This window comes from Lutra lutra, chromosome 14 (assembly GCF_902655055.1).
Source record: "Lutra lutra chromosome 14, mLutLut1.2, whole genome shotgun sequence".
Classification (NCBI taxonomy): Eukaryota; Metazoa; Chordata; class Mammalia; order Carnivora; family Mustelidae; genus Lutra; species Lutra lutra.
This window is the reverse complement of record NC_062291.1, coordinates 22,449,281-22,473,738: the sequence shown is the minus strand read 5'-3', so window position 1 is coordinate 22,473,738 and position 24,458 is coordinate 22,449,281. Positions and strand designations below refer to the sequence as shown.

Sequence of the window (24,458 nt, the reverse complement as noted above, 5' to 3'; positions counted from 1 at the left end):
ATGAGGTATGAATTTAAAAAAATTAGTTTGCCTTGACAATATTTTGAGACTCCCTGCTATACAGTTGGGTGAAGAATGGGCTCTGAAATGCTTACTTTGCCTACATTGCGTGGGAAGGGAGCCTATAGTGAGGGCTTTTCTTCATCCCCCAGTCCTGCCTCCATCCCCATGGGCTCCAAAATGGTCTGATAGAATGGAAAGAACATTCAGATTAAGAAATGCAGAGTCTTATCTCATGTCTCTCAGGTGACCTTGGTCACTTAATACAAATCCCTCAGTCCCCTCCTCTAACACAAGTTTGGGTCAGATGATTTCTCCTCCCTCTTCTGACTCTAATTCTAAAAATGCTCAACATTCTAGATGTTTAAAGGATTTGATGTGTAAAGATTTTAGCTTAATAAAACAAGCTCTTGCAGTCACAGATAAAAATAATTCCTCCTCCATGCTACAGAGCACAAAAATATACTATACCAAATCACCAGTCCCTTGAACTGATTGACAAAGAGCCCACACTTGATTATTCTGGGAATGAAACCCTCCTTTATTATTATTATTATTATTTTTTGAGACTGCCCTTGGTTACTTTATAAATTGTTAGCACCTTCACAATACAATGATTAGGCATAAAGATAATAGGGAAACATTCTTTCATTAATAATAATAGTAAATGGGACATGATTATATTAGAAAATATTTTTAAAAATCCAAGGAAACAAAAATTTCTTATAATCCTACTGCCCCAACATAAACATGGTTATCCATTTTAGTGTATGTTTTTGTATTGTTGCTATTGTTTTATGTTTTTATTTAATTCAAGTTAGTTAAATATAGTGTTATATTAGTTTCAGGTATACAATATAGTAGTTCAATACTTTCATATATCACCCTGTCTTCATCACTAGTGCACTCCTTATATTGCTGCTGTTGTTTTAATGTGGCATAAAAAAGTTGTGTATGAAAGGGGCTTCCTGATACATTCGGGTTGAATTCACTTCAAGCAGGCTCCAGAGAATAAAGCTAGACCAGAATGCATTCTGCAATCTGACTCTACAATCTTTATATGTAAATTGAATAATAAAGTAATGAGGTAATTATTACCAACCTCAGCTTCATTTATAGCTAAGGAGAGCAAATTTGATTTTTTGTAACAAATATTCTAACATATAATTTTCTACAAGGAACATATTTTACAAACTTTGGTATCAAAGGCTTGTGTTAGAAATATTATTTCTAGGGAGCACTTGGGTGGCTCAGTGGGTTAAGCCTCTGCCTTCGGCTCAGGTCATGATCCCAGGGTTCTGGGATTGAGTCCCGCATTGGGCTCTCTGCTTGGCAGGGAGACTGCTTCCTCCTCTCTCTCTCTCTCTCTCTGCCTGCTTGTGATCTCACTCTATCAAATAAATAAATAAATAAAATCTAAAAAAAAAAAAAAACCCAAAAACAGAAATACTATTTCTAGGATATGGAACAAAAAATTTGTCCTTAATATCTCAAAATCTTAGAAAACTTCTTGGTCTAACTCGACTAGATTTAAGAGACAAATTTCAGTGGTGATTATAGGAGACAGAGTGTGCGTATAAACTTAAAATCTAATTTAAAACTGACCAGCTGGTTAGACATTGAGTGTTCTTGAGGCCACAGGAATGAGTCTGTTCTTTAACTTACTCTTTATCTTCCCAATGAGACAATGGCTACTCCAGTGTTTCTGTCATAGTATTCATCTATAGGATTATCTTTTTTCAAGGCTAATGTGCAATACTAAACAGACACACACGCGCACACACACACACATGCACACACGAACACATCCATATCCACACACAGCTCTCACCCACACTTTTTTCTATTTTTTTAATCTTTAACCAACTTATTTAATTTGTATGTATTAATTATTTTCTTTTTTTTTTAAGATTTTTATTTATTTATTTGACAGAGAGAAATCACAAGTAGGCAGAGAGGCAGGTAGAGAGAGAGGAGGAAGCAGGCTCCCTGCTGAGCAGAAAGCCCGATGCGGGGCTCGAACCCAGGACCTGGGATCATGACCTGAGCCGAAGGCAGCGGCTTAACCCACTGAGCCACCCAGGCGCCCCTAATTATTTTCATATAAATGAAATCTTAGACATTTCTGTGTAACTAGTTTGTCCTACTTAATATTGTATTTTTTCCACATCATAAAATATTCTAAAATATTTATGACTATAAAATATTCCATCCTGTGACTATACCATCCCTTATGTAATAAATTCCAGATTAGGGTGTATTTTGATTACTTCTGTTATTTATATTTATAAATATTGCTGTAGTAAAAATTGTTTAAAATATTTTTATGTGCTTCCGTTTTAGTTTTTTTGGTTTGTGCTTAAGGGTAAAGCTCTCTAGGCACAGGATTTGAAATGATAAACCAAAAAGAGACATGGGATATAAGTTTTTCAATTATCTGATCATGAAGGAAGATAGGAATAAAATGGATAATTGATAATTTTGAGAGAATTAGATAGAAGGTCATGTGGTTAGATTTCTGCCTGTGGCGGCATCATAGGATAGTGTTGGAATGTTCGAGACAGCTCAATCCAATCCCCTTCTCCATACTTGTATAATCTAGATATTTCTGTTTCACCCACTAGCCCTTAAGGTTTTCTAGTTTAGATTGTGCTTGGGGCAAAGCGCCTCTGGCTGTAACAATCCCAGAGACCATTAGGAAGGCATGGAACAATTCTTTGATGTGTGGAACTACCCTGCATACCTCAGGGACTCTGGAATCTTTGGTTGTAGCCCGCAGAATGTCAGTAGTCTCTGCCAGCCTCTGTACCAATCACAAATAGCCCCTAAATTTCCTAAATGTTTTCTAGAGGGCATACCACCACCCCCTTGAGAAACATCAATCTTCATGATGGATATTTAAAGCTGTTTTATGAGAGTCTTTATTAACGTGGGTATGTGTTCATGATTTATTTATACATGGAGAAGAAAGCAATTATATAACAGAATTACAAGGTGATCTTATTTTTGCTTAACATATAATTATATACAGAAACTTATACTGGAAGGACACAAATCAGTATTTTATTGGTGGTTATTTTCAGGTGGCATAATTAAGGGTGGTGATTTAAAAAATATTCTTTTTGCTTTCCAAATTTTCCCCCAGTGAGTTCCTCTTAAGTTTGTAACTGGGAAAATTATTTATAAATGAAAAAAAAGCAGTACATACTGTTCAGGATATAGAACCATAAATAAAATTGTTGCAGTCACTGCAATCATATTAAGTAATTTTATTTTCTATTTCTTTGAACTGTTTTATCTCAGTCGGAGATAGATAGGAATATTAGGAAACTATATTAGAGGAGAACAGATTTATTATTATTATTATTTTTTTGTTAACTAGAAGAAACTTAAAAGACATTTTCAGTGGTACCTGTGGCTTTTATGGTTTGGGTTAGTTGGAATCAGAAAGCAAATATTAAAGGTGATTTTATATGGGGTCAGATGACACTTAAAATCAGAACTTGTATCTTAGATACCTCTTGTTTGATTGTCTTATTCTGTGGATAAAATTAAAAGAAAGTCTCTTTTTATACCCTTCTAGCTGTGCAAGTCTTTCAGCATTCCCCTAGCATAGAGTTCTAATCAAGAGAACCCCTATGACTTTGCAGATGCCAGGGGCAAAAGAAATACCAGGGCCCATTTAAATGGAAATAGGTTCTATGAACAGAAACTTGAGAGGTAGAAACAGGAATAAACCCGTATTTCAGGAGGCTTTCAAACAATGCCTTGAATTAACACCAGTACAAGAAAACATCTTTGGCCACATTGAGCTTACTGAATAAATCCAGATACACATAACAGAGCGCTTGGGGTGTGCACGTGGAGGGCCAGTTCCCTAGGGAAAGAAGATTGTTGTCAGAAGTAGGTTAGAGATAGAAAGTGCTGGGAAGATAAAATCACTCCACTGCTGGAGTAACACGGGGGTCTGGGGAGAACTTGGAACAGATGGAAGAAGAGAGCTGAGAACCAGCTTTGAGGTAACTACCAAAAAGTGTCTGGTGTGCCTGGTCAAACTTGAATGAGATGAACACAGGCGAGAACCAGCCTCCTCTGACTTGCCTTTCTGATCATTAACTCACCCTTGCCCCTCAGACCAGCTCTAATCCAGGTTCTGTTCATCTTGTGCCAAGACCACACTGGTAAGGACAGGGTAACGTTTTAGGTATGTATGGCATTTGTTGTTTGCTTTAAGAAGGAATGATAATGAGAATCCTAACTAGCATAAGGAATAGCAGGTGTAGAGTGCTCGCTTATTCAAGACACAGACAAAGGGTCCATAAGGCTAGAGAGACTGAACTGCAGAGAGAATGTATTACATGGTATCAGAAAGGTTGGCAGTGCCCAGATGGCACAGGGCCTTGTAGCCAGGGTATGGATCTAGGATTTTGTTGAAGTTGAGGAAAGCCACTGGAGATTATCAACAGGAGAATGACATGCTCAGATTTACATCTTTAAAAGACCACTCTAGGTGGTGTGTGTTGTGGGGAGACAGGGAGACAGTGGAGGCCAGGCATCATCCATGTGGGAGATGATTGTGACAGTGATAGCAGAAGAGGAAAGAGGAGAGCTGGAGATTATAGACTCGTATCTTCTTTTTGGAAGAGAAAGAAAACCTTTAATAGGGAACAGGTAGGATTTAGGCTTATTTAATATTAATGCTTATTTAAGTCCTCTGTGCCTTAAGTTCTTTTGTTCTTAGAACTATCCTGATTCATAATTTAAAAGCTAGAATGTTAGAAGGCCAAGTATCAGATGTAATATCACAGTGCCCAGTGCAATGAGAATTTAATATTCATCAAATATTTACCTGCCATTCAAATTAGCTACCCCCCCAAAATTATTTGTGATCTCCTGTCCTCTCCACTTTATCTGTCCCTAAACTAAATCTTCATTTGTATGATTTTTTTTTTCTGTCACTTTTTTCTGGACTTTCTTACATTAGATTTCTCCATAAAGCAAAACCTCATAGAAAGCCTTGGGTACAGGGAGGTGGTCCCAGGAAGCAGGAAGTAGGGGGAAGAGGAAGAGCTGAAAGCTGGGGTGTAGCTGAGGTTACCACTCTTGGCAGCTGGAGATTGGTCCCCTGAGGACTCTGTGAGGAACCTTGTAAAGAGTCCTCAGATGTATCCCTTTGAAAGTTGGGGGGCTACAGTGGCTATTCACACACTCCCCTCTTTGCTGGCTGAGAGTTGTCCCCAGAGGAGGTAATTCTCCTACACTTCCAGGCTGAGGGAGTGAGCTCTGCCTCACAAAATTCTTAAGGCAGAAAAGTGAAGAGGCTTAGCAGGTACTAAAAGGGGAGTGATTTGAGTGAGCAGAACTGTCCATGGCACTGAAGCATCTGCTGTGACCACTGTGCCTCCTGAGCTGACCACTGTCTGGCACAGGAAGCACAGGTGTCTCATAATTACTTGCTAAATGAATAGAAAAAAATGAGATATGCAAGGAAGTGCTTCGTGTCCAGCTCAGCAAACCTATCTTTATTAATAATAACGTATTAGAACTTCCAATCCTAATGGATCCTGTGTCCTCAATATCCCTTCCCAAACTCTTCTTTCTGATTCATGGGGTGTCTCTGAACCACACCCGTGGCAGCCCAACTTCCTTTCTTCTCCCAGTCCTGGTGCTGGCCTCATGGGTCTTACTGCCCATCCATTCTCTGGGTATTGGCATTGTTCTGGCTGTTTCTGGGCTCTGCTCCGACCCACCAAGGTGAGGAGCGGTATCTATTCCAGTTCAGCTGGGCTGCTCTGTGTTCAGTGTTTCTCAGTGTCTCCAGGGACATTACTCTTCCAGCTTTTGGAATGTGTCCCCTGGGAGGCCAGGCCAGAAACACCCAGGGAACTGCTGAATTCACAGAAGTCCCTCTCATCTGTGCTCTTTAGCCACTGGTATCCTCCCAGTTGCTGCACTTGGACTTTTAGGATAATATTTCCCAATTAGGAGTCCCCTGAATTACTTGTTAAACACATGTGGCCAGTGCACTCCTTTGGAAATTCAGGTTCAGTAACGATGGGGCCCAGGAATGTTTTTAAGGACACTGATTGGTTGTAATTTTCAGAGGAGCATAAAGGGAGGTAGAGCTTGGGTTCTAGTAACTACTAGCAGGGCATATTGTTAGAGATTAGCATTCTGCCTTTAGCCATAACCTCCTACTCCCCTCTATGGGAGTTCATTGACCTGGACAAGTACATTCATGGATTGAAAAGTCAGTTCATAAACATCTATTGACTTCTGGTTCTGTTTTCAGTCAGCAATCTCTTTGTGTCAGGGGTCATTTCAAATTCAGTGCCTTGGTTTCTTTATCTTTGAAGGTGGCTGCCTAGTATTCAATCTCAGTCCTTTAGCACAGAAATTTGGTTAAAAGAAAAACACCAATAAGAGAATGTCTTTAATATAACTTAGACTCCCTAGAGAACAGAATTTTTAATTTACTGGTATTGAGGGTTGCTATTGTTGCTAATAATATTACTGGAATTTATTGGCATTGTGTCTGTGTCTACATATAGAGCTATTGTTTGTACATAAAGAATGTTTTGCTCAGATGGTTGTCCTCTTGGGATATACCTTTTGTTTTCAAAAAGTGTTTCAGGAAACAACAGTCATACAGTCAGCCAGCAGTCATCCGGGTATACATTAGTGTATCCCATGCTGCTTTCTAAACAGAGGGTCAGTTTAATGCAGTGGAATATCTTGAACTCTTAAGAGTGATTCAAGGTTCAGCTTGGTTCAGCCTTAAGGTTCTGATTCTGTATGAAGCAGAGTGTACTGGCTTCTCTCCTTTTATTCTTTTTGCCCAGGTTTTCGTAAAAATGGGTTAAAACACCACTTGCTAATCTTCAGCAGGTCTCTTCAGGGAAGAAATGCATCTGCTTGTAGGAATGAGAGTAATCCCACCCTGATGTCCTGCTAGCATGTTGCACATGGAGGAGAGAGCATGAGTTTTATCATAATCATCATATATACTTAGGAATATACCAGAGTTGGCAGCTGTCCCTAACCCTGGGATGAATGCTTTATTTATTTTTAAAAAAGACTTATTTATTTACTTTAGAGAAAGGAAGAGAGAGCATGAGCAGGAAGAGCAGAGGGAGAGGAAGAAAGAGTCTCAAACAGAGTCTTGAGCATGGAGCCCAATTTAGGGCTCAATCTCATGACCCTGAGATCATGACATGAGCCAAAATCAAGTTAGTTGCTTAACTGACTGCACCACCCAGGTGCCCCTTCACCCAGGGTGAAAACTCTATTAACAAACATATGAGTGCCTACTCTGTGCCAAATGTCACCATTAGCGGTAGATAAAAATAACAAGCAAGACTCACAAGGTCCCTGCTCCATAAAGTGTCATAAGAGAGAGAAAGAGACAATCGGGTAATTATACATGGTTAAGGACTATGTTACGGAGCAAATAAGGAATTATAATACAACAAGAACATGGGACACCTGGTTGGCTCAATCCATTAAGTGTCTGCCTTTGGCTCAGGTCATGATCCCAGGGTCCTGGGATTGAGTCCTGCATCGGGCTCCTTGCTCAGCAGGGAGCCTGCTTCTCCCTCTGCCTGCCTCTCCTCCTGCTTGTTATCTCTTTTCTTTCTCACTCTCTGTCTGGCAAATAAATTTTAAAAATCTTAAAAAAAAAAAAAGAACATATAAAGGGGAGACTTGATTGTGAGGTACCTGGTATCTACAGGATGAATGTATTAATTAGGAGAGAAAGTGTATAGGGAATAGCATTATGGGCACAGGAACAGCATATATAAAAGCCTGAGGTGGAAATGACCATGGTGCATACAAGAAACTATAAGAATGTCAGTGTAGTAGGAGCAGAGAGGGGAATGGTATGAATTGAGGTTGAAGAGGTGCACAGATGCTAAATCCTGTAGGGTGTCCCAGGATACTTTAAATATATTGGTTTTTAAGTGCCATGTGCAGAAGGATAGTGACAAGTGGTTGTGTGGAAAATGGTTTGAGAGTGTAGAGTGGAAGTAGGGAGATCATGGAGGCAGTCCAAAAGACAGATTATAGTAATTTGACTTGAGGTGGTAGTGGTGGAGGTAGAGGTAAGAGGACAGATGCAAAAGTTACTTGGGATAAAAAATTGAAGGACTTCATAATACAATGGGTATTGAGCTTTAGGGAGAGGAAAGTGTCAGAATAACTCTGGCACTGGATAGAGGGGAAATTTTCCACTGAGATAGGGAACACATTCATCTGCAAATTTAATTATAGATGATTGAAATATTGATATAAATTTAAAAATCCTATGCTAAAATATTGCTTTTTCACAAATTATTACATCTGTGATCTGACACTATCCTTAGGCCATGAAAAATATCTTAATGCTTTGTTCATTTTGCTATTTTGAATTCCAGTACATGTTCTGAGGGAAGACCACTGAAGGATGAGCCTACATATTGGCTTAGCATATGCTTTAGGGTTCCAGCAATGTGGGAACACCAAAAAATTTGAAAAAGATCCTCTTTAATGGGTTGTCCACAACTTTGCAGTCACCACATCCAGGAGAAGATCTTTTAATATCAGTGCACAATTAAGTTTTCCATTTTTCTGCCAGAAGTGCTTTTAATTTGAATTATATCTTAGTGGCAATGGTAGGGCTGGCAGGGGTTGTGGTAGTGATGTGGCAGTCAGTCCTGGGGGTTGTGGTGGTGACAATACTGAGGATGGTTGTAGTGGTGATGATGACAGTGGTGGTGGTGATGACAGTTAGTTGTGGTGACAGTGATGGTGGAGATAATGGTGGTGGTGGTGATGACAGTAAGAGTGGCAGTGATAGCAGTGGGAGTGGCAGATACAGTAGTGATCACAGTGATGGTGGAGGTGATGGTGGCAGTGGTGGTAACAATTGCGGTGGCAGTGGGGGTGACGTGGTGGTGGTGATGATGGTGGTGGTAGTGATGACAGTGGCAGTGGCAGTGATGGCAGTGGTGGTGGCACCACAGTAGTGGTGATGATGATGGCAGTGGCGACAACAATGGTGGTGATGACAGTAGTGGTGGTGACAATGACAGTGGTGTTGGTGGTGACAGTGTTGGTGAGGGCAATAACATTGGTGGTAGTCATGGTGACAATGACCATGGTGGTGGTGGTGGTGATGACAATTCTGGTGATGGTGATGACACTGCTGGTGGTGGTGGTGATGACAGTGATGGTAATGGTGGTGATGACAGTGCTTGTGGTGGTGACAACATGCTGGTGGTGGTGATGACAATGCTGGTGATAGTGATGACAGTGCTCATGGTAGTGATGACAATGCTGGTGGTGGTGGTGGTGATGACAGCGATGATGGTGGTGGTGACAGTATTGGTGGTGGTGGTGACAGTGCTAGTGATGGTGGTGATCTTCAGAGGCATGATACTCTTGTCAGTGCTGAGACCCATAATCAGGCTCTGTGGAACACAGTCTGCATTTCTTGTTGCCTGGACCAGAGGACAGGGCTGTGATGGAGCTGGCAGAGTGCTCTGACAGGCCTACCCATAGCAGAGATGTGCATGGTTCCTTTCCTATTGTTACTTTGGGTGAAGGAAGCAAGAGAATTGGAGGGAACGTTTCAGTGTGACCCAGAATTTATGTTTAGGCCAGTTTTCAGACAGGATTATAAATGGTTCAAGCAGTATCTTTAAAGATCTTTAAAAAAAGGGAATTTGAGATACCTAGATACTGTTCCAGTTCTCTTTTCATTGCTAAATTCCTCTATGGAGAAGCTTTCATTTTTCTTTCCTCTTCTGCTATGACCTTTATCTTGTTTCAGTCCACCAGCCTTTTGTTTCTCTGCTTGCATTCTCACGATCTCCAAATGACTGAGATTTTCTAGCAGTGTGAGCTTGGGCAATGCACCTGCATGTTCTGTTCTCCTTGCCTCCCTTTCTTGTTTTCTGCTATACTTAGCACCCGGTACACCATAGATCACTGGTTTATTTCTTTAGGTTCTCTTTCCTCATATGAAAAGTATAAGTTCCATTAGGGCAGAGACTTTGTTTTATTCACTGTTTTATTCCAAAAACCTCCAATAGGACCTGGCACATAGTTGGTGGTTCATAAATATTAATTTAATAAATGAATAAAGTTATATAACTGCCTTATTTTCTGTTAAGTCAAATGGGAATACTAATGCTAATCTCATATAGTTACTATGAGGATTAAATGAAATAATGTAAGTAAAGTACCTGGCATTCCCAGGCTGGTGTAGTAAGGGCTGGTGAACTGTTAGATGGTCCATGGCACTCTTCTTTCTCATAACCTCTTTGTCTTTGTTATTTAGAATGATATTCTGGTTAGCTTCTTACCTCCTTAGTGATGGATCTGTACCTTCTTTCTTCTGTCCACTAAACTGGCCAGTTTTAGAGAATTGCCCAGTGGCCCTGAGTAAGGAAATCCCAGGTTTTGTCTTTTTCAGCTTGCTTATTCACAAGGCTTTGATTATTGTTAATAAAATAGACTATGTATTATCATCATTTATACTTCTGTTATGTTAGTTTTCATATATGATTCTAGATCCATGTGTTATTTTTTAATACAGCTAGCAGTAGTATCGTGAATTATCCTATGAGGTAGCTTCTATTATCCTCACTTTACAGATGAGGAAACCAAGCCTTACAGAGGTTGATATCTTACCTGTGGGTACACACAGCTAGTAAGTGGATCAAGAAGACATTCTTAGATCTGTTCCTTCTGTTTCTTCCTTTACCCATCCAAAAGCGTGCATAGAGTGTATACCATAGGCCAGATACCATGCTAGGCTCTGGCTGAACAACAGGAAAAAAACATCAGTGCAGAACCTGTGACCACTGCACATCATAGTTACCATTACCACAGCCTCTCTGCTGAACACACTGTGGAGTGCGAATTCTAGGGTGAGCCCTGCTCAGGTATTTTTACTTCCCTAACTCAGCCTTACTTCAAGCTGCAAATATCTAAATCTAAACTCATGAATTGCCTTTCTTTCTGCCAACTGCCTGCTCTCCCCACCAAAATTACATATTTTTCTATCTCCATTAGAAAAAACACCTGTCATCCTTCTAGTCACAGTCTCAAAACTTTGGAATAACTTTGATTATCCCATTTCTTTTATTCCATACTTTCAATACACACCCAAGACCTCTTGATTTTTTCCTTAAGATTTTATTTTATTTTGAGAGAAAGAGAGCATGAGGGAGGAAGAGCAGAGAGAGAAGGAGAAGCAGACTCCCCTCTGAGCAGGGAGCCCGACATGGGGCTCAATTCTAGGATCCAGAGATCATGACCTGAGCTGAAGGTAGACTCTTAACCAACTGAGCCACCCAGGCGCCCCTACCTTTTGATTATTTTTATCCTTGAAAATATGTCTCTTGTTTCTCCTCTTCAGTTCCTTTCTACCATTCTAATATCAGCTTCTATGCCCTGATCCTTGACTTACTGAAATTAGCCTCAAGAATGGGTGTTAATTTTATCCTCTGCTTCAGACTTCACTGAATTGTAAGTTTCCTAAAGACCTAGAGTCTGCTTATTGATTATTATCTCCCTAACACTATACCAGGCAGATAGGGGACATTCAGATGGCTATTAAATTAAAGCAACTTTGCTGCTTAGACCACAGTTCTTAAACTTGATCTGGAGGTTTATTTGGTGATTATAAGTACTTTCCCTGGAAGATCATGTAAGTATATTATAAGTAGGCTGTTCTCTGCATCTCAATAATATATATTTTTAACAAAGCCCATTTCTGCTTTTTTCCATTAATGTTTGCTACTTGTGTATTTGTTTTACTGTCTGCTAGCACCAAAGCCCTAGAGACATATATGGTTAAACTATAAACTGATAATTGTTTTTTCTATTGAATACCACTCTTTCATTTTTCTCATGCTACCATAACTCTGTAGAAATGCAATTTGAGAACCAGTGTATATTACAAAGAAATTATGAACCATTCAAAATTTTAGATGTTACTGGATTGGACACAGTAACTCTTGTGCCTAAGGTTTCCCCCATTTGTGGGATAGAGCAATTCAGTATTTCCTGAAGCCCTGATATTACTGTGTTTGCAGCTCAGGGAATTGATGGGGATAGAATGGGTGTGCCAGTGGTCTTCTTCCTTACTTTCTTTTCCCACTTTAGTGATCTCTTCCTGAGCTCACTGTTGAACCCTTAACCTTCCTGCATACTCAGGAGAGACATGCTGGCTTGTACAGATGTAGTAGAAATCAGTGCATTCTAGACAATTTTGTTTACCATCTCCTTACTTTTCTCATTGGAAGTAAACTGTTTACATAGTTAGCAGTGCCCTTAGACTGAACAAATTTTGCATTCTTAAAAATATTTTGAAGAAGTTATGCTTATGGCATTTCTAAATGTGTATCATGACTTAAATCATTAATCTTGTTGACCCTTCAGGGAACATTATATAGTTTCTTCAGGACTCAAACTGAAGCTTCATAAAAACTGTAAATAATTATGTTCCCAAATAGATCTTTTTATAAATGACTTAACAGTGACTAAATCTTGTATTAAGAAAGCAGGCATTTTATAAGAATAATAACTATAATTTAATACACTTATTATATAATAGCATGCAAACTGCTGCAGAAAAACTTGAATGTTATATAATAGATACTATTAGATCATAACATTTGACAAATTATGATTTTGAATTCAGCATCTGCCTGTAGTGAACTTTTGTTTTATTGTGTGTTTAAATTTTAAAAAGTTGATTCAGAGTAGATGTGCTTTAAGTCATTTTCTTTTATTAGAAATTATGTAGTGGCAAAACCCAGCCTCATCATGTTACCCAGAAATTACTATGTTTACTATATTAGTTAAAAGATAAGATGAAATTTCCAAATGCTATCTCCAGTGAACAAATAATATCTTTCTGTACTGACTGTATCAGATCTATCACATCACATACACAAAACTTTTTTGAATTAATGAAAAAATATTAAATCTTGTTTTAGATACTGAGGATTCAGCAGTGTAAAAATGGACATAATCACTAATTTTTTGGAGCTTACATTTTAATGAGGAAATGCAAATAAACAGGTTATGTCAGACAGTGATAAGTGCTAAGAAGAAAATCTAAGGACAGTGGGGTAGAGAGTGTAGGGAGGGCTACTTCTAGTCAAGGACATCAGGAAGGCCTGTTGGGAGGTGACATCCAGCTACACTGAGGCTTATATGTTGGTAAAGTCAGTTTTATGAAGATCTGGGGGAGAACAGTCTGGGATAGTGATTAGGATGGTTTGAACAGGGAACAAACAATATGTGTTCAAGAAACCAAGAGAAGGCCAGAGAGGCTAGAGTGTAGGGGACTGGGTGTGAGTGTTAGGAAGTGGGGCTGAACACTCAGGCACAGAATTCAAGCACTGTGATGTGTTACAGATTATTATAAGGAGTCTGGATTTTATTCTGTGGTCAGTGGGACACCAATGAAGGTTTTGAACAAGGGTACAGCCAGATCTGTAACTGCCAGCTTCAAATGTGCATTGTTGAAAGATTTCTTTTAAATGGAAATAACTTTTCTTTATATTTTACAGAATCGACCAGAGGGCTGCCATTTGGTCAAAGGATGCTTTTGAGACTCATCAAGACTTAAATGAAGTAGGTGCCATCATTATTGGTTGTATAAAATGAATTAGCCAATCATGAAATTTATTATTCTTTTTTCCTAGTATTGGGAATTCTTTCTGATTAAAACTTTAAGTGTTTTTGCTCTTAAGTGAGTTTGTTTTCCCTGTAGCTCTTTGGGTAATGTTTTTCCTCACTCTGGAGCAAATAGATTTAAAATTATCTGAGAGACTGCTCATTACATTTTGGACCTAAACCAAGTCCAGCAGTCATTTCATTATTCTGTTTTCGACTTTGCTTTAGGATTGTATAACCATGGTGTGGCAGTTACATTTGTAACTCTTTCTCTTAATTTTATTCCGTCTCTCTCTCTCTCTCTCTCTCTCCTTCTCATGGCTTTTGTAGTCTCAAATGTAAACCTGCTTACTATTTATCCGTGGAGTATGATATAGTTTGGTGTTTGCAATAAGGTCTTCTTAGTACATTTTGAAACGTTGAAGTCCTATTTTACAATCCAAATGATTTCTCATCAAACCAGACATCATTATGTTAATGTTTGGTCTAAATTTTCTTTGAAATAGATCATTTAATTCTCCTGTTGGAAATCAATATAACATAATTAGGATCCCTGTTATTATGAATGCTTTGGCTTAAGACCTTGGCTTGAAATACTGTCTAGTTTCCCTTGCCCTCATTTTATAATAAAGGAGCAGTGGGTGGTATGTCTGATTAGGATCATAGCAAAAGGAATGAAAAGACTTGATGCTCAGATCCCGGGAAGAAAGATGATGGACTTGAGGCAAATTGCTTATTTGTCACGTGAAGATTGATCTCTTCTCTCCCTCCAAGAAAAGGCAATTAATTAAATTTAGGGGATTTTCTTTTTCATTTTTTTACTTTAGAACTTGGCAGAAATGAATAGCCAAAGTTAAACCAGCTGCCTGATTAAATCAAGTTAAAAAAAATAACTAAAGTTGTGGAAAATGACCTAAAGTTAAAAAAACAGAACACTGCTTGTTATTTATTTGTGCATAGAGATGGCCTTCAAATTCCCCAATCTCATTCATGGTAATAAGAGTGACAAAGAGTTTAAGAAAAAAGAGGCAAGAGGCTGAATCAATGAACACATTGTTTATAAGCAAAATGCTAGCTATAAAGAAGTGCTGATTTGTTTTGACATAAGTGACTAGAAAAATGAGGTGATTGTAAGAGTCAGCCTGCGATAGGTTTCAAGTATTTGGGAGAAACTCAGATTTGTGAACTAGAAGCCCATAAGAATGCTGAGATTACTTGAGCATTCTGAAATCACAGATGCGAAAAGATCTATTTGAAAATCTGCTTCCCTGTATTTCTTTGCTATTTTGTGTTGGCAAATTTCATGAAATGTGCCAGTTTATTGCTCTGGGATTACATGGGTGCAGGAACATTGAATGGAGACATGTATTCAAAATAAAATAGGCAATGCCCTATTTTAAATGTGTGCTCTTCCATGATAAGGGAGTGCTGCTGATCCAAACTGTTGATAAGAGTGGTGTGTGCTCAGTGTTTTGTTCCACTCAAAGGGTAAACTGTGTGGGATGTTTGTTCCAGTCCACATCTTTGGTGCACTTTCTGTTGTGACTAAAATTTGGGGGCCAGAGGGAAACCTAGGAAAGCCTGAATGGGAGAAGTATGACCCATGCAGGGAGGGTCGGTACATTGATGAAGACATCCTATAGAATAGATATATATTTAACTGGGTTTTTCTCAGCATTTCCCCAATGTAAGGAAAACCAGACTCTCTTATGGAAGAATCCCGTCGTAACATTTATTTAGGCAAGAATCCTATGGAACACAGTGGGAAACACTGCTTTAATATTTTTAATTGAAATAGAAAAATATATATAATGGTGCATATATCTTAAATGTACAGCTGGATGAACTAGATTAAGAAATGACATTATCAGCATCCCAGACACCCCTGTATAATTTCTTCCAGTCACTATTCTCCAATAAGGATAACTACTCTTCAGACTAAAATAGATTTGTTTTGTCTATTACTGAGATTTTTATAAATGCATTGTATGTACTTTTCTGTATCTGATTTCATTTACTCAGTATTATGCTTCTGAAATTCATACATATTTAGCATGTAGTTTTAGTTTTCTTCTCCTAGCTGTAACCCATTGTATGTTTTTTCCCCTAGTTTTTTACTATTATGATAAGTTGTTACTGATAACATTTTTTTAAAATTAACTGCTATTTGGTCTCTGTACAGCTGACTTTTTACAGAAGTATTCCTTCTATCTCTAAACAGAAATGCAAGACTTTTTTGTTATGTTAGTTGTCTTCATTCCTCTTTGTTCCTTTCTTATTTTTATTTACCACTGCCCCCCTCCCCACCATTCACACATAGCCATATAGTTCTCTGAAATGAACCCACCAGATGCATATCTGCTTTCTTTCTTCACATCAATTGCAAGTCTAAAGTCAAAAGAGTTTCTTAAATATTTTCCAGACATTTCCATAGACCCTAATGCTGTATATACACAATAAAAATTTTAAGATGTTACATATGTACTTTATATTTTCCTAAAATTTCATATTTGTTAATTTACTTCTACTTTTTGAACTTTTAAATTATACTTGCTCTGTCACAGATAGATGGGCCTCAGCTACAGCTTGGTTCCAGAGCTGACACTTGACTCCAGGTCTCCTATACTCAGTAAGACAATACATGGTATGATTTGTCTACATATAAACACCTGTCTCTGGGTATATTCCCCTACTTTCCCAGTGAACTGGCTATGAAGTTCAATATTCTTTTTTTTTTTTTTTTTAAGTAGGCTCTACACCCAGCATGGAACCCTTCCAGTGAACTGGAAAACACATTCACTTATTATTACCACTTGGCATGAGTATAGATTTGATTCTGGCTAGTCTCACTTTTCTTAAGCGAATCTCAAGCTACTAGTCTTTGATCTTGGGTCTCTTGACAGGACTTGCAACCCCATCCCATGGGTTTTAGTACCTCTGAGACTATGTTATAGGAGTTTGTTTATGAAAAACTGAATAAGTTTCCCTGTTGCCATTGAGCTGAACTGTCAGATTTTTCCTCTGTAAGACATGAGAAGGTTTTATTTTTGGGGTCTTCTGGATCATAATTGAAAAATATTCTAGACTTGAGATCTATCAATATCTCTCATCCATTTTTTTTTCTTAAAGATTTATTATTTATTTGAGAGAGAGAGTGGGGGAGGGAGGAGCAGAGAGAGAAAGAGAATCCTCAAGCAGACTCCTGCTGAGCGACAGAGCCTGACACAGGGCTCAATCCCAGGACCTGAGATCATGACCTGAACTGAAATCAAGAACCAGCCATTTAACCAACTGAGCCACCCAGGTGCCCCAAACAATGTCTCATCCATCTTTATCCTTGGTTTTATTTATACTTCCACATCCATATAATTGATAAGCACTCAATAGATCAAAAAGCTGAGGGTAAATGAGAACAAACATTGTTTTCCTTCATCATATCCAGTAAATCCCCTTCTTGGCTCCATTTCCAATTAAGAAAAATAACAGATGTATGAAGAAAACTAATGGGTCTTCTCTTCCCTGAGAAAGCACGGCATATTGGGTCTTCAAACCACTTTTTCTGTTAGAGACTGAATATCATAAAGCAGTATAGGAGTTTCTTTTAGTTTTTCCATTGTAAAATTGAGGCAGGAGGTTTGAATTGGGTTAATTCTAGGAGCCTTTCAGTTTTGTTTTGTTCTGTTTTAATTTATTTGACAGAGAGAGAGATCACAAGTAGGCAGAGAGGCAGGCAGAGAGAGAGGGGGAAGCAGGCTCCCTGCTGAGCAGAGAGCCCCATGATGGGCTCAGTCCCAGGCCCCTGAGATCATGACCTGAGCCAAAGGCAAAGGCTTAACCCACTGAGCCACCCAGGCACCCCTAGGAGCCCTTTCAGTTTTAACACTCATTGATTCTACCTGTCCCCATTTCCCCCTATTTTTTTTTTTTTTTCATTTGCCCAGTGCTTGTAGAATTTAGTCACAGGTTCCCATCAAGGATGAACAAGGCAAACCATCCCAGAGTTACTGAGGGGAGGGATTAGGCCTCAAGGCCAATCATCTGAAGGCCTGGTTTGGGGAACAAATACTAGATCTTCTCTGTTACTTTCTTCTCTTGAGCTCTCCTCTTACCATAAGTTGGCTTTCTTTAGTGATATGCTTGTATTCTTTTCTCTTTAGTTTTTGCATATCTGTTACTGCATTTGATTTGTGGTTACCATTAGATTTGCATATAACATCTTCTGCATATAGCAGTCTATATTAAGTTGATAGTCACTTAACTTTGAACCCGTTCTTTATTTCTTTCCCTCCACATTTTAGGTATATGGTGTCATATTTTACATGCTTTTAGTTTGTAAGTTCCTTGTCAGATTTTTACAGATATACTTATTTTTACTGCTTTTGTATTTCCTACTTGTTTACTCTTACTTATGGTCTTTCCTTTTGACTCAGAGAGTCCCCTTTCATATTTCTTGTAGGGCTGGTTTAGTGGTCATAAAGCTGGTTTAGATTTTGTTTGTATCCTATTCTGCATGATAACCTTGCTGGATAGAATATTCTTGACTGCAGATTTTTCCCATTCAGTACTTTGAATAGATCATGCCACTCTCTCCTGGCTGTGGAGTTTCTGCTAAAGTCCACTGATAGCCTTATGGGTTTTTCCTTGTATATAACTATCTTTTTTTCTCTTGTCACTTTTAAAATTCTCTATCTCTACTTTTTATGATTTAAATTACTATGTGTCTTGGTTTGAACCTCCTTGGGTTAACTTTGTTGGAGGCTCTCTGTGCCTCCTGAATCTGGATATCTGTTTCTTTGCCCAGATTAGGGAAGTTTTTGGCTATTATTTCTTCAAATAAATTTTCTGCTCCCTTTTATCTCTCTCTTTCTTCTGAGATCCCTATAATGTGAATGTTATTATGCCTGATAGAGTCACTTATTTCCCTAAGTCTATTTTCATTTTGCATAATTCTTTTTCTCTCACCTCGTTGGCTTGATTACTTTCTATTACTCTGCCCTCCGGGTCGCTAATTCATTCTTCTGTTTACTCTAGCCATTATACATTCCATCTGGTACATTTTTAATTTCATTTATTGTGCTTTTCATCTATGATTTTTTTTAATGTTTTCTTTCCTATCTCTTTGTTAAGGATCTCACTGAGGTCCTCCACTCTTCTTAAGTCTGGTGAGTATCTTTATGATCATTACTTTAAATTCTCTATCAGGCATGTTACTTAGCCTCCATTTAGCTTAGGTCTCTTGCTATAGTTTTGTCCTGTTTTTTCATCTGGGACACCTCTGTTTCCTCATTTTGTATGTTTCTCTGTGTTAGGAAAGTCAGCTGTATGCTGCTCTTTTTTATTTATTTATTTATTTATTTATTTATTTATTTGACAGACAGAGACCACAAGCAGGCAGAGAGGCAGGCAGAGAGAGAGAGAGAGGAGGAAGCAGGCTTCCCGCTGAGCAGAGAGCCCGATGCGGGGCTCAATCCCAGGACCCCGAGATCATGACCTGAGCCGAAGGCAGCGGCTTAACCCACTGAGCCACCCAGGCGCCCCTGTATGCTGCTCTTGAAAGGAGTGGGTGGGGTATGCATCTTTAATGAGGTGGTATTTGCCTTTTCCAGTGGAGATGCAGCTACTGTTGACTCTGGACCATCTGGGGCCATTCTGCAAAGTCTATAGGGGTAGGGTAGGTACAATGCCCATAAATTTTGCATGCTGGTCTTCTTCTTCTGCAAGGGACATGCCACTGCTACCAAGACTAGGGCCAGCCAGGGTCAGATTGACAAATGCACATGGGCAGGGCACACAGTTTTAAGAAAGTATATGTATCTTTGTAGGAGACCTGTAGACCTGCTGCTACAACAAGGTGGAGGCCTTGCAAAGCATGCTGTCTGGAGACATGATGTCAGCAAGTTTTGCACTGGTCTTCTGGGAAAAAGGACTCACAGCCCCAGAAATGAAGCAGGCCAGTCTGGAGGGGGCAGGGTATAGTGTAAGCAAGTTAGATCATGAATGCTAGGGCTGTGCTGGTTCCCAAAGATGGCCGTGGTTTATGCTGGGGGTAGGAGAGGGAGCTTCTTCATTCCTGGAGGAATGAAATCTGTCACTCTAAAACACACTCTGTAATTAGTAAATAATTCTTCCTCCTATATGCCCCAGGAATTCTTCATATTGCTGCTTCTATGCTGTATCTCCATGAGCTGTTTGTAGAGTTATCTTTTTAAAGGAAGGACTCAGTTTACTCTTGCCCTCCTGGCTCTCCCAGAGCTAAGCCTACTGATTTTTAAATTTCCAGGTTTTTAGTACTGCTGGTTGTAAGAATGCATAAAATTTGACCCTTCTGGTTTTCAAAGTCAAATGTTATGTTATTTGTCTCCCCAATGCAGGATCCCCAATGTGAGGGTCTATCTATTTCTCTTTCCTCTGTACACCTGTGACTCCCTCCTGTGGGCAGCCACAGTCCCTTTAGCTCCCCACTGTGTCTCTGTCCTTTCTCCCCTCTTCCATGTGGTATTTTCTGTACACTGAGTTATGGAGTTTGTTGGTCAGTCTTTGGGTTGTTTTCTGGGTTATTTACACTGATGATGTGAGTGTTATCTAGTTGTATCTGTGGGGTAAGGTGAACTTAGGGTCCTCCTACTTTACCGTCTTTCCTGGAAGTCCTCTGGGGAGGAAATAGTGCTAAAATAGTGCTATAAAAGTGATATAATTTCTTAATGTAATTATCAATCCTATACAAGAGAAAGAGAAGCTACATGATCAAAGGTATAGAATTGAGGTAAACGGAACTGAAATAGTACAGTCATCCTAAGGAACAGACAGAAGCTCTGGGACAACTTGACTTTCTTTCTGCCCTTTTATTTGCCCAACCTAACTCTTCTGTTATCATCTTACACAAGGAAATGGTCACTTAAAAAAATGCCCATGACTTCCGTGCTTAGGAAAAAAATGTTTTATTTTCTTATCTGATAAATACTTTGTAGGTGTTCTGCATTTAACTTGTGGATAAAACAAGTTTTCACTGAGAGAATAAGAGTTTGTTTCCATTTTACTTTTTGCCTATAATTCCAAGGTCCTAGAGGTAAGGTTAGCTACAAGCTAATGGCCCTGAAAGGGAAATTTGTCTTTAATTGCTATCATATGGATTCCTTATTTCCTTTCCCTCTGAGGCTCATTGGCTATAAAACTATCTTATACTGTCATGGACCAATATACAGTTAACCTCTCTAGGCCTAAGGAACCAGTTTATAAATCTGAAAAAAAAAATCTTGCCATGGGTTAATGTTTATCCAAAGAGACATGTCAAGCACAAAGAAGCAGATACTCAACACTGGAATTGGAAAATAAATGCATGCCACATTAGACTTTTGCCCACAGTAAGCCCTACAACTTTGATGTGAGAATTTCAAGCTGCCTTAGTCTTAAGGGATAATTGAGGGAGATACTTCTGGCTTGTTCCATGTCTCCAGAATCAAACTTTGGAAACATATGATTCCCACTAAGTAAGGAGTCCAAGTGAAATGACTGATTGTTGAAGCACATGAGAATCTAGAACCTTAATATAATTAAGAGTCTAGAATAAGATTACTTATAGGACAAAGTGGAAGAGATGGATGAGATGGAGATTGTTCTTAGAAGGTTTGAGATCCTAGGAATTTAAGGCAACCTGCTGAGATGGCCAGCCATATTTAAGTTGGCTTTATAGTTGAAGGGGCTGAGGAATTATGGGACCAAATATTAACTTGGTTATTAGCCTGACACTGAGATAACTCAATATGGAAGGGACCTCTGATGGAGAGGAAGAAACCAACCCAGATGAAAATCACTGAGTCATGTACATCCAGGTCATGGAATGCCTTTTATGGGGGAGAAGAAATTGATAACTTAGCAGTGAATGTCAAAGGGCTAATGCTAATTTAACCTTCCTACCTTATTGGCCTCTTTCTAACTGTGAAGTGGAGATTAGGAAAAGGAAACAGTTTCTAAAAGTGGAGAAAATTCTAGTCACATTATTTTAGCTTTTCTAATAGAAGAATGGTCACATTGTCTATGTCATTTTACCAATTGGTCATTTGTTTACCAATAAAATCTAATGTAGCTGAAAGAGGCCAACACTCACAAGTCCTTTGATGCCATTTTGGACTCCTTTTATGAGTGCTTAGAAAAAGAGGATAATAGAATCATTTAATGGAGTATATTCTGAGGTGCAGTTCTAGTCTGAAGATTCTATTAGGAGTCCTCTTTGAGTTTTACAGAATAGAGTTGGAACATTTTAGGTGTTAATTGACCCTATATGGCATCCTAGAGATGTATTCTATACCTATGCTTGCTTTGAAGTTTAGTTTTGACCTTATAAAAAATAGATGGGACATTTCCAGACATGTTTGTGGTATCATCATTCTCAGTGATTGGTGCAAAACTAGAGGAAGAAAAGATGCCCAAAGTGTAATTAGATTCAGTCTTTTGCTGTGCTACATTCTGACCGAAGTTCTACCTTAAAGAAATTATATCCTAAGGTGTGCCATTGGAATTTTCAAGAAGGGTCTATGTTATAAGAAGCAAGTGTAATAAATTATTCACATGTGGCAAATAGACACTAATGACCTAATATCAATAAGAAGTTCTTATTTCATGAAGAGGACATCTGTCTTACTTTGCTGGCCATGAAAGAGATCATTTACCTACCTAAAATCAGTATGAAAAATTCACATTTCTTTTACATAACTACTGTTACCCCTGATTTGTTGAGTAATTGTAGTCAAAAAAGCTCAACATTAGCCTCAGCATTAAAGTCAATGAAGGATCCTTCAATCTTACATTTTATTAAAAGTAGACCAATTTTCACATTTGTGGTGGCCCTTTTTGACCCTATATGCATGTGTCTATATGTTTGTTTCCATGTGAAAAATTTGGTTGTCTTTTTATTACTATCCAAAGTTTAGCCCATGGATATTTTGGCCTCAAGTCATATCAGAACTCAAGGTGCTACTTACTATTTCATTTGAAATCTTTCTCCCTCAAAATTGTCTTAATTTTGAGAAAATAATATAACAAGAAGCTTCTTTGGGCCTTTGATATGTCTCAGTTAGGTAAATGGTATTATTTCTGAAGGAATAGTCAGTTCTATTTTTCTGTTAAAATACAACCGCAGTCCACAGGGTTTATCTGTAGCTCAGAATTAATTGAAGAATTTTTTTTTTCTTTTCAATTATCTGGGATTTTTCTCCTGGTGACTGAAAGTCAATTCAACCTGGCTTTAATAATAACAGGATTTTACTGACTTACACAGTTGGAACTTTTAGGATCAGGATCATATCAACTTAATTTCGTATAGTCTGGCCTTGGTAGGGTTTGGTATATTTTTGTCCTTTTTAAGACATTTTGTCCTTTTTATCCTTTTTAAGACATTATTGGCTTTCTTAGAGCTATAAAACTCAGATTTTAAAGCAGGCAGAAAATTAATTTTTTTAATTTTTAAAAATTATTAGTATTTGAGGAAATGGCTAATACTTTCCAGTGTGACCTGCCATCTTTACAATATAGGTAGGTAATATATTTAGTAGCATGTTGTTTGGCCTCCATGTGTTGTGGTTTTTCCATATTTTTTTCTTGCAACTGATTTCAAATTTTACATTATTCTGAATAGAAAGATGAATGACCTAATTTCAGTCTTCTTAAATTTGCTGTGACTATTTTGTGTGTGACCTAACCTGTTATCTGTCCTGGAAAATATACCATATACACTTGAAAGCAGTGTGTATTCTTCTGTTTCAGGATGGAACGTTTTGTATATATCTCGTAGGTCCATCTGGTCTAATGTGTTGCTCAAAGCCACTGTTTACTTGTTGATTTTCTATCTGGATGATCTACCCATTGATGTAAGTGGGATGTTGAAGTTCCCTATTACCACTGTATTCCTGTCAGTTTCCTCCTTTATGTCTGTTAATATTTGCTTTATGTATTTAGGTTGGCTGCATAGATATATACAATTGTTATATCCTCTTGTTTGATCCTTTTGTCATTATACAGTGCCCATTATGCAGCCACCATTATGCAGCCACCATTATGCAGTATTTCTTGCTATAGTCTGTTTTAATGTCCATTTTGTCTGATATAAGCTTTGCTACTTTGGCTTTTTTTTTTTCCCTTCCATTTACCTGGTATGTTTTTCCATCCCTTCACTTTCCATCTTCATGTGTCTTTAGTTGAATCTCTTATAGATAACATATAGATGGATTTTTTTTTTAATTTATGAAGCCACCCTATGTCTTTTGATTGGCACAATAGGTCCATTTACATTTAAAGCAAATATTGGTAGGTATATACTTATTGTCATTTTGTTAATTATTTTCTAATTGTTTTTTAGTTCTTTTTTCCTTGTGGTTTGATGGCTTTCTTTAGAGTTATGCTTGGATTAATTTCTCTGTGTGTGTGTGTGTGTCTATTGTATATGTTTTTGTTTGTTCATTTGTTTGTTTGAAATTTCAATTTTAGTTAACATACAGTGCAATACTGGTTCTGCAGTAGAATTCAGATTCATCATGTACATATAATACCCAGTTCATCACAAGTGCCCTTTTTAATACCCATCACCCATCTAGCCCATCCGCCAAACTCATTCCATCACCCCTCAGTTTGTTCTCTATTATTAAGAGTCACTTATGGTTTGTTTCCCTCTCTCCTTTTTTTCTTTTCCTTCTTCCCATATGTTCATCTGTTTTCTTTCATTAATTCTGCATATAAGTGAGATCATATGGTATTTGTCTTTCTATAACTAACTTATTTCACTTAACATAATA

At 38.2% G+C, this 24,458-nt stretch overlaps 1 protein-coding gene across 8 annotated transcripts in view; it reads left to right on the top strand.

The window, feature by feature from the left end:
• The window catches only part of FAM13C (family with sequence similarity 13 member C), a 146,041-nt gene that overhangs the window by 59,549 nt on the left and 62,034 nt on the right, over window positions 1–24,458 (top strand). For all 8 annotated transcript variants that reach the window (XM_047702716.1, XM_047702715.1, XM_047702714.1 and 5 more), the window contains one exon: window positions 13,569–13,632. In XM_047702716.1, coding sequence (XP_047558672.1) covers window positions 13,569–13,632 — 64 coding nt within the window. The remainder of the gene's footprint in view (window positions 1–13,568; window positions 13,633–24,458) is intronic.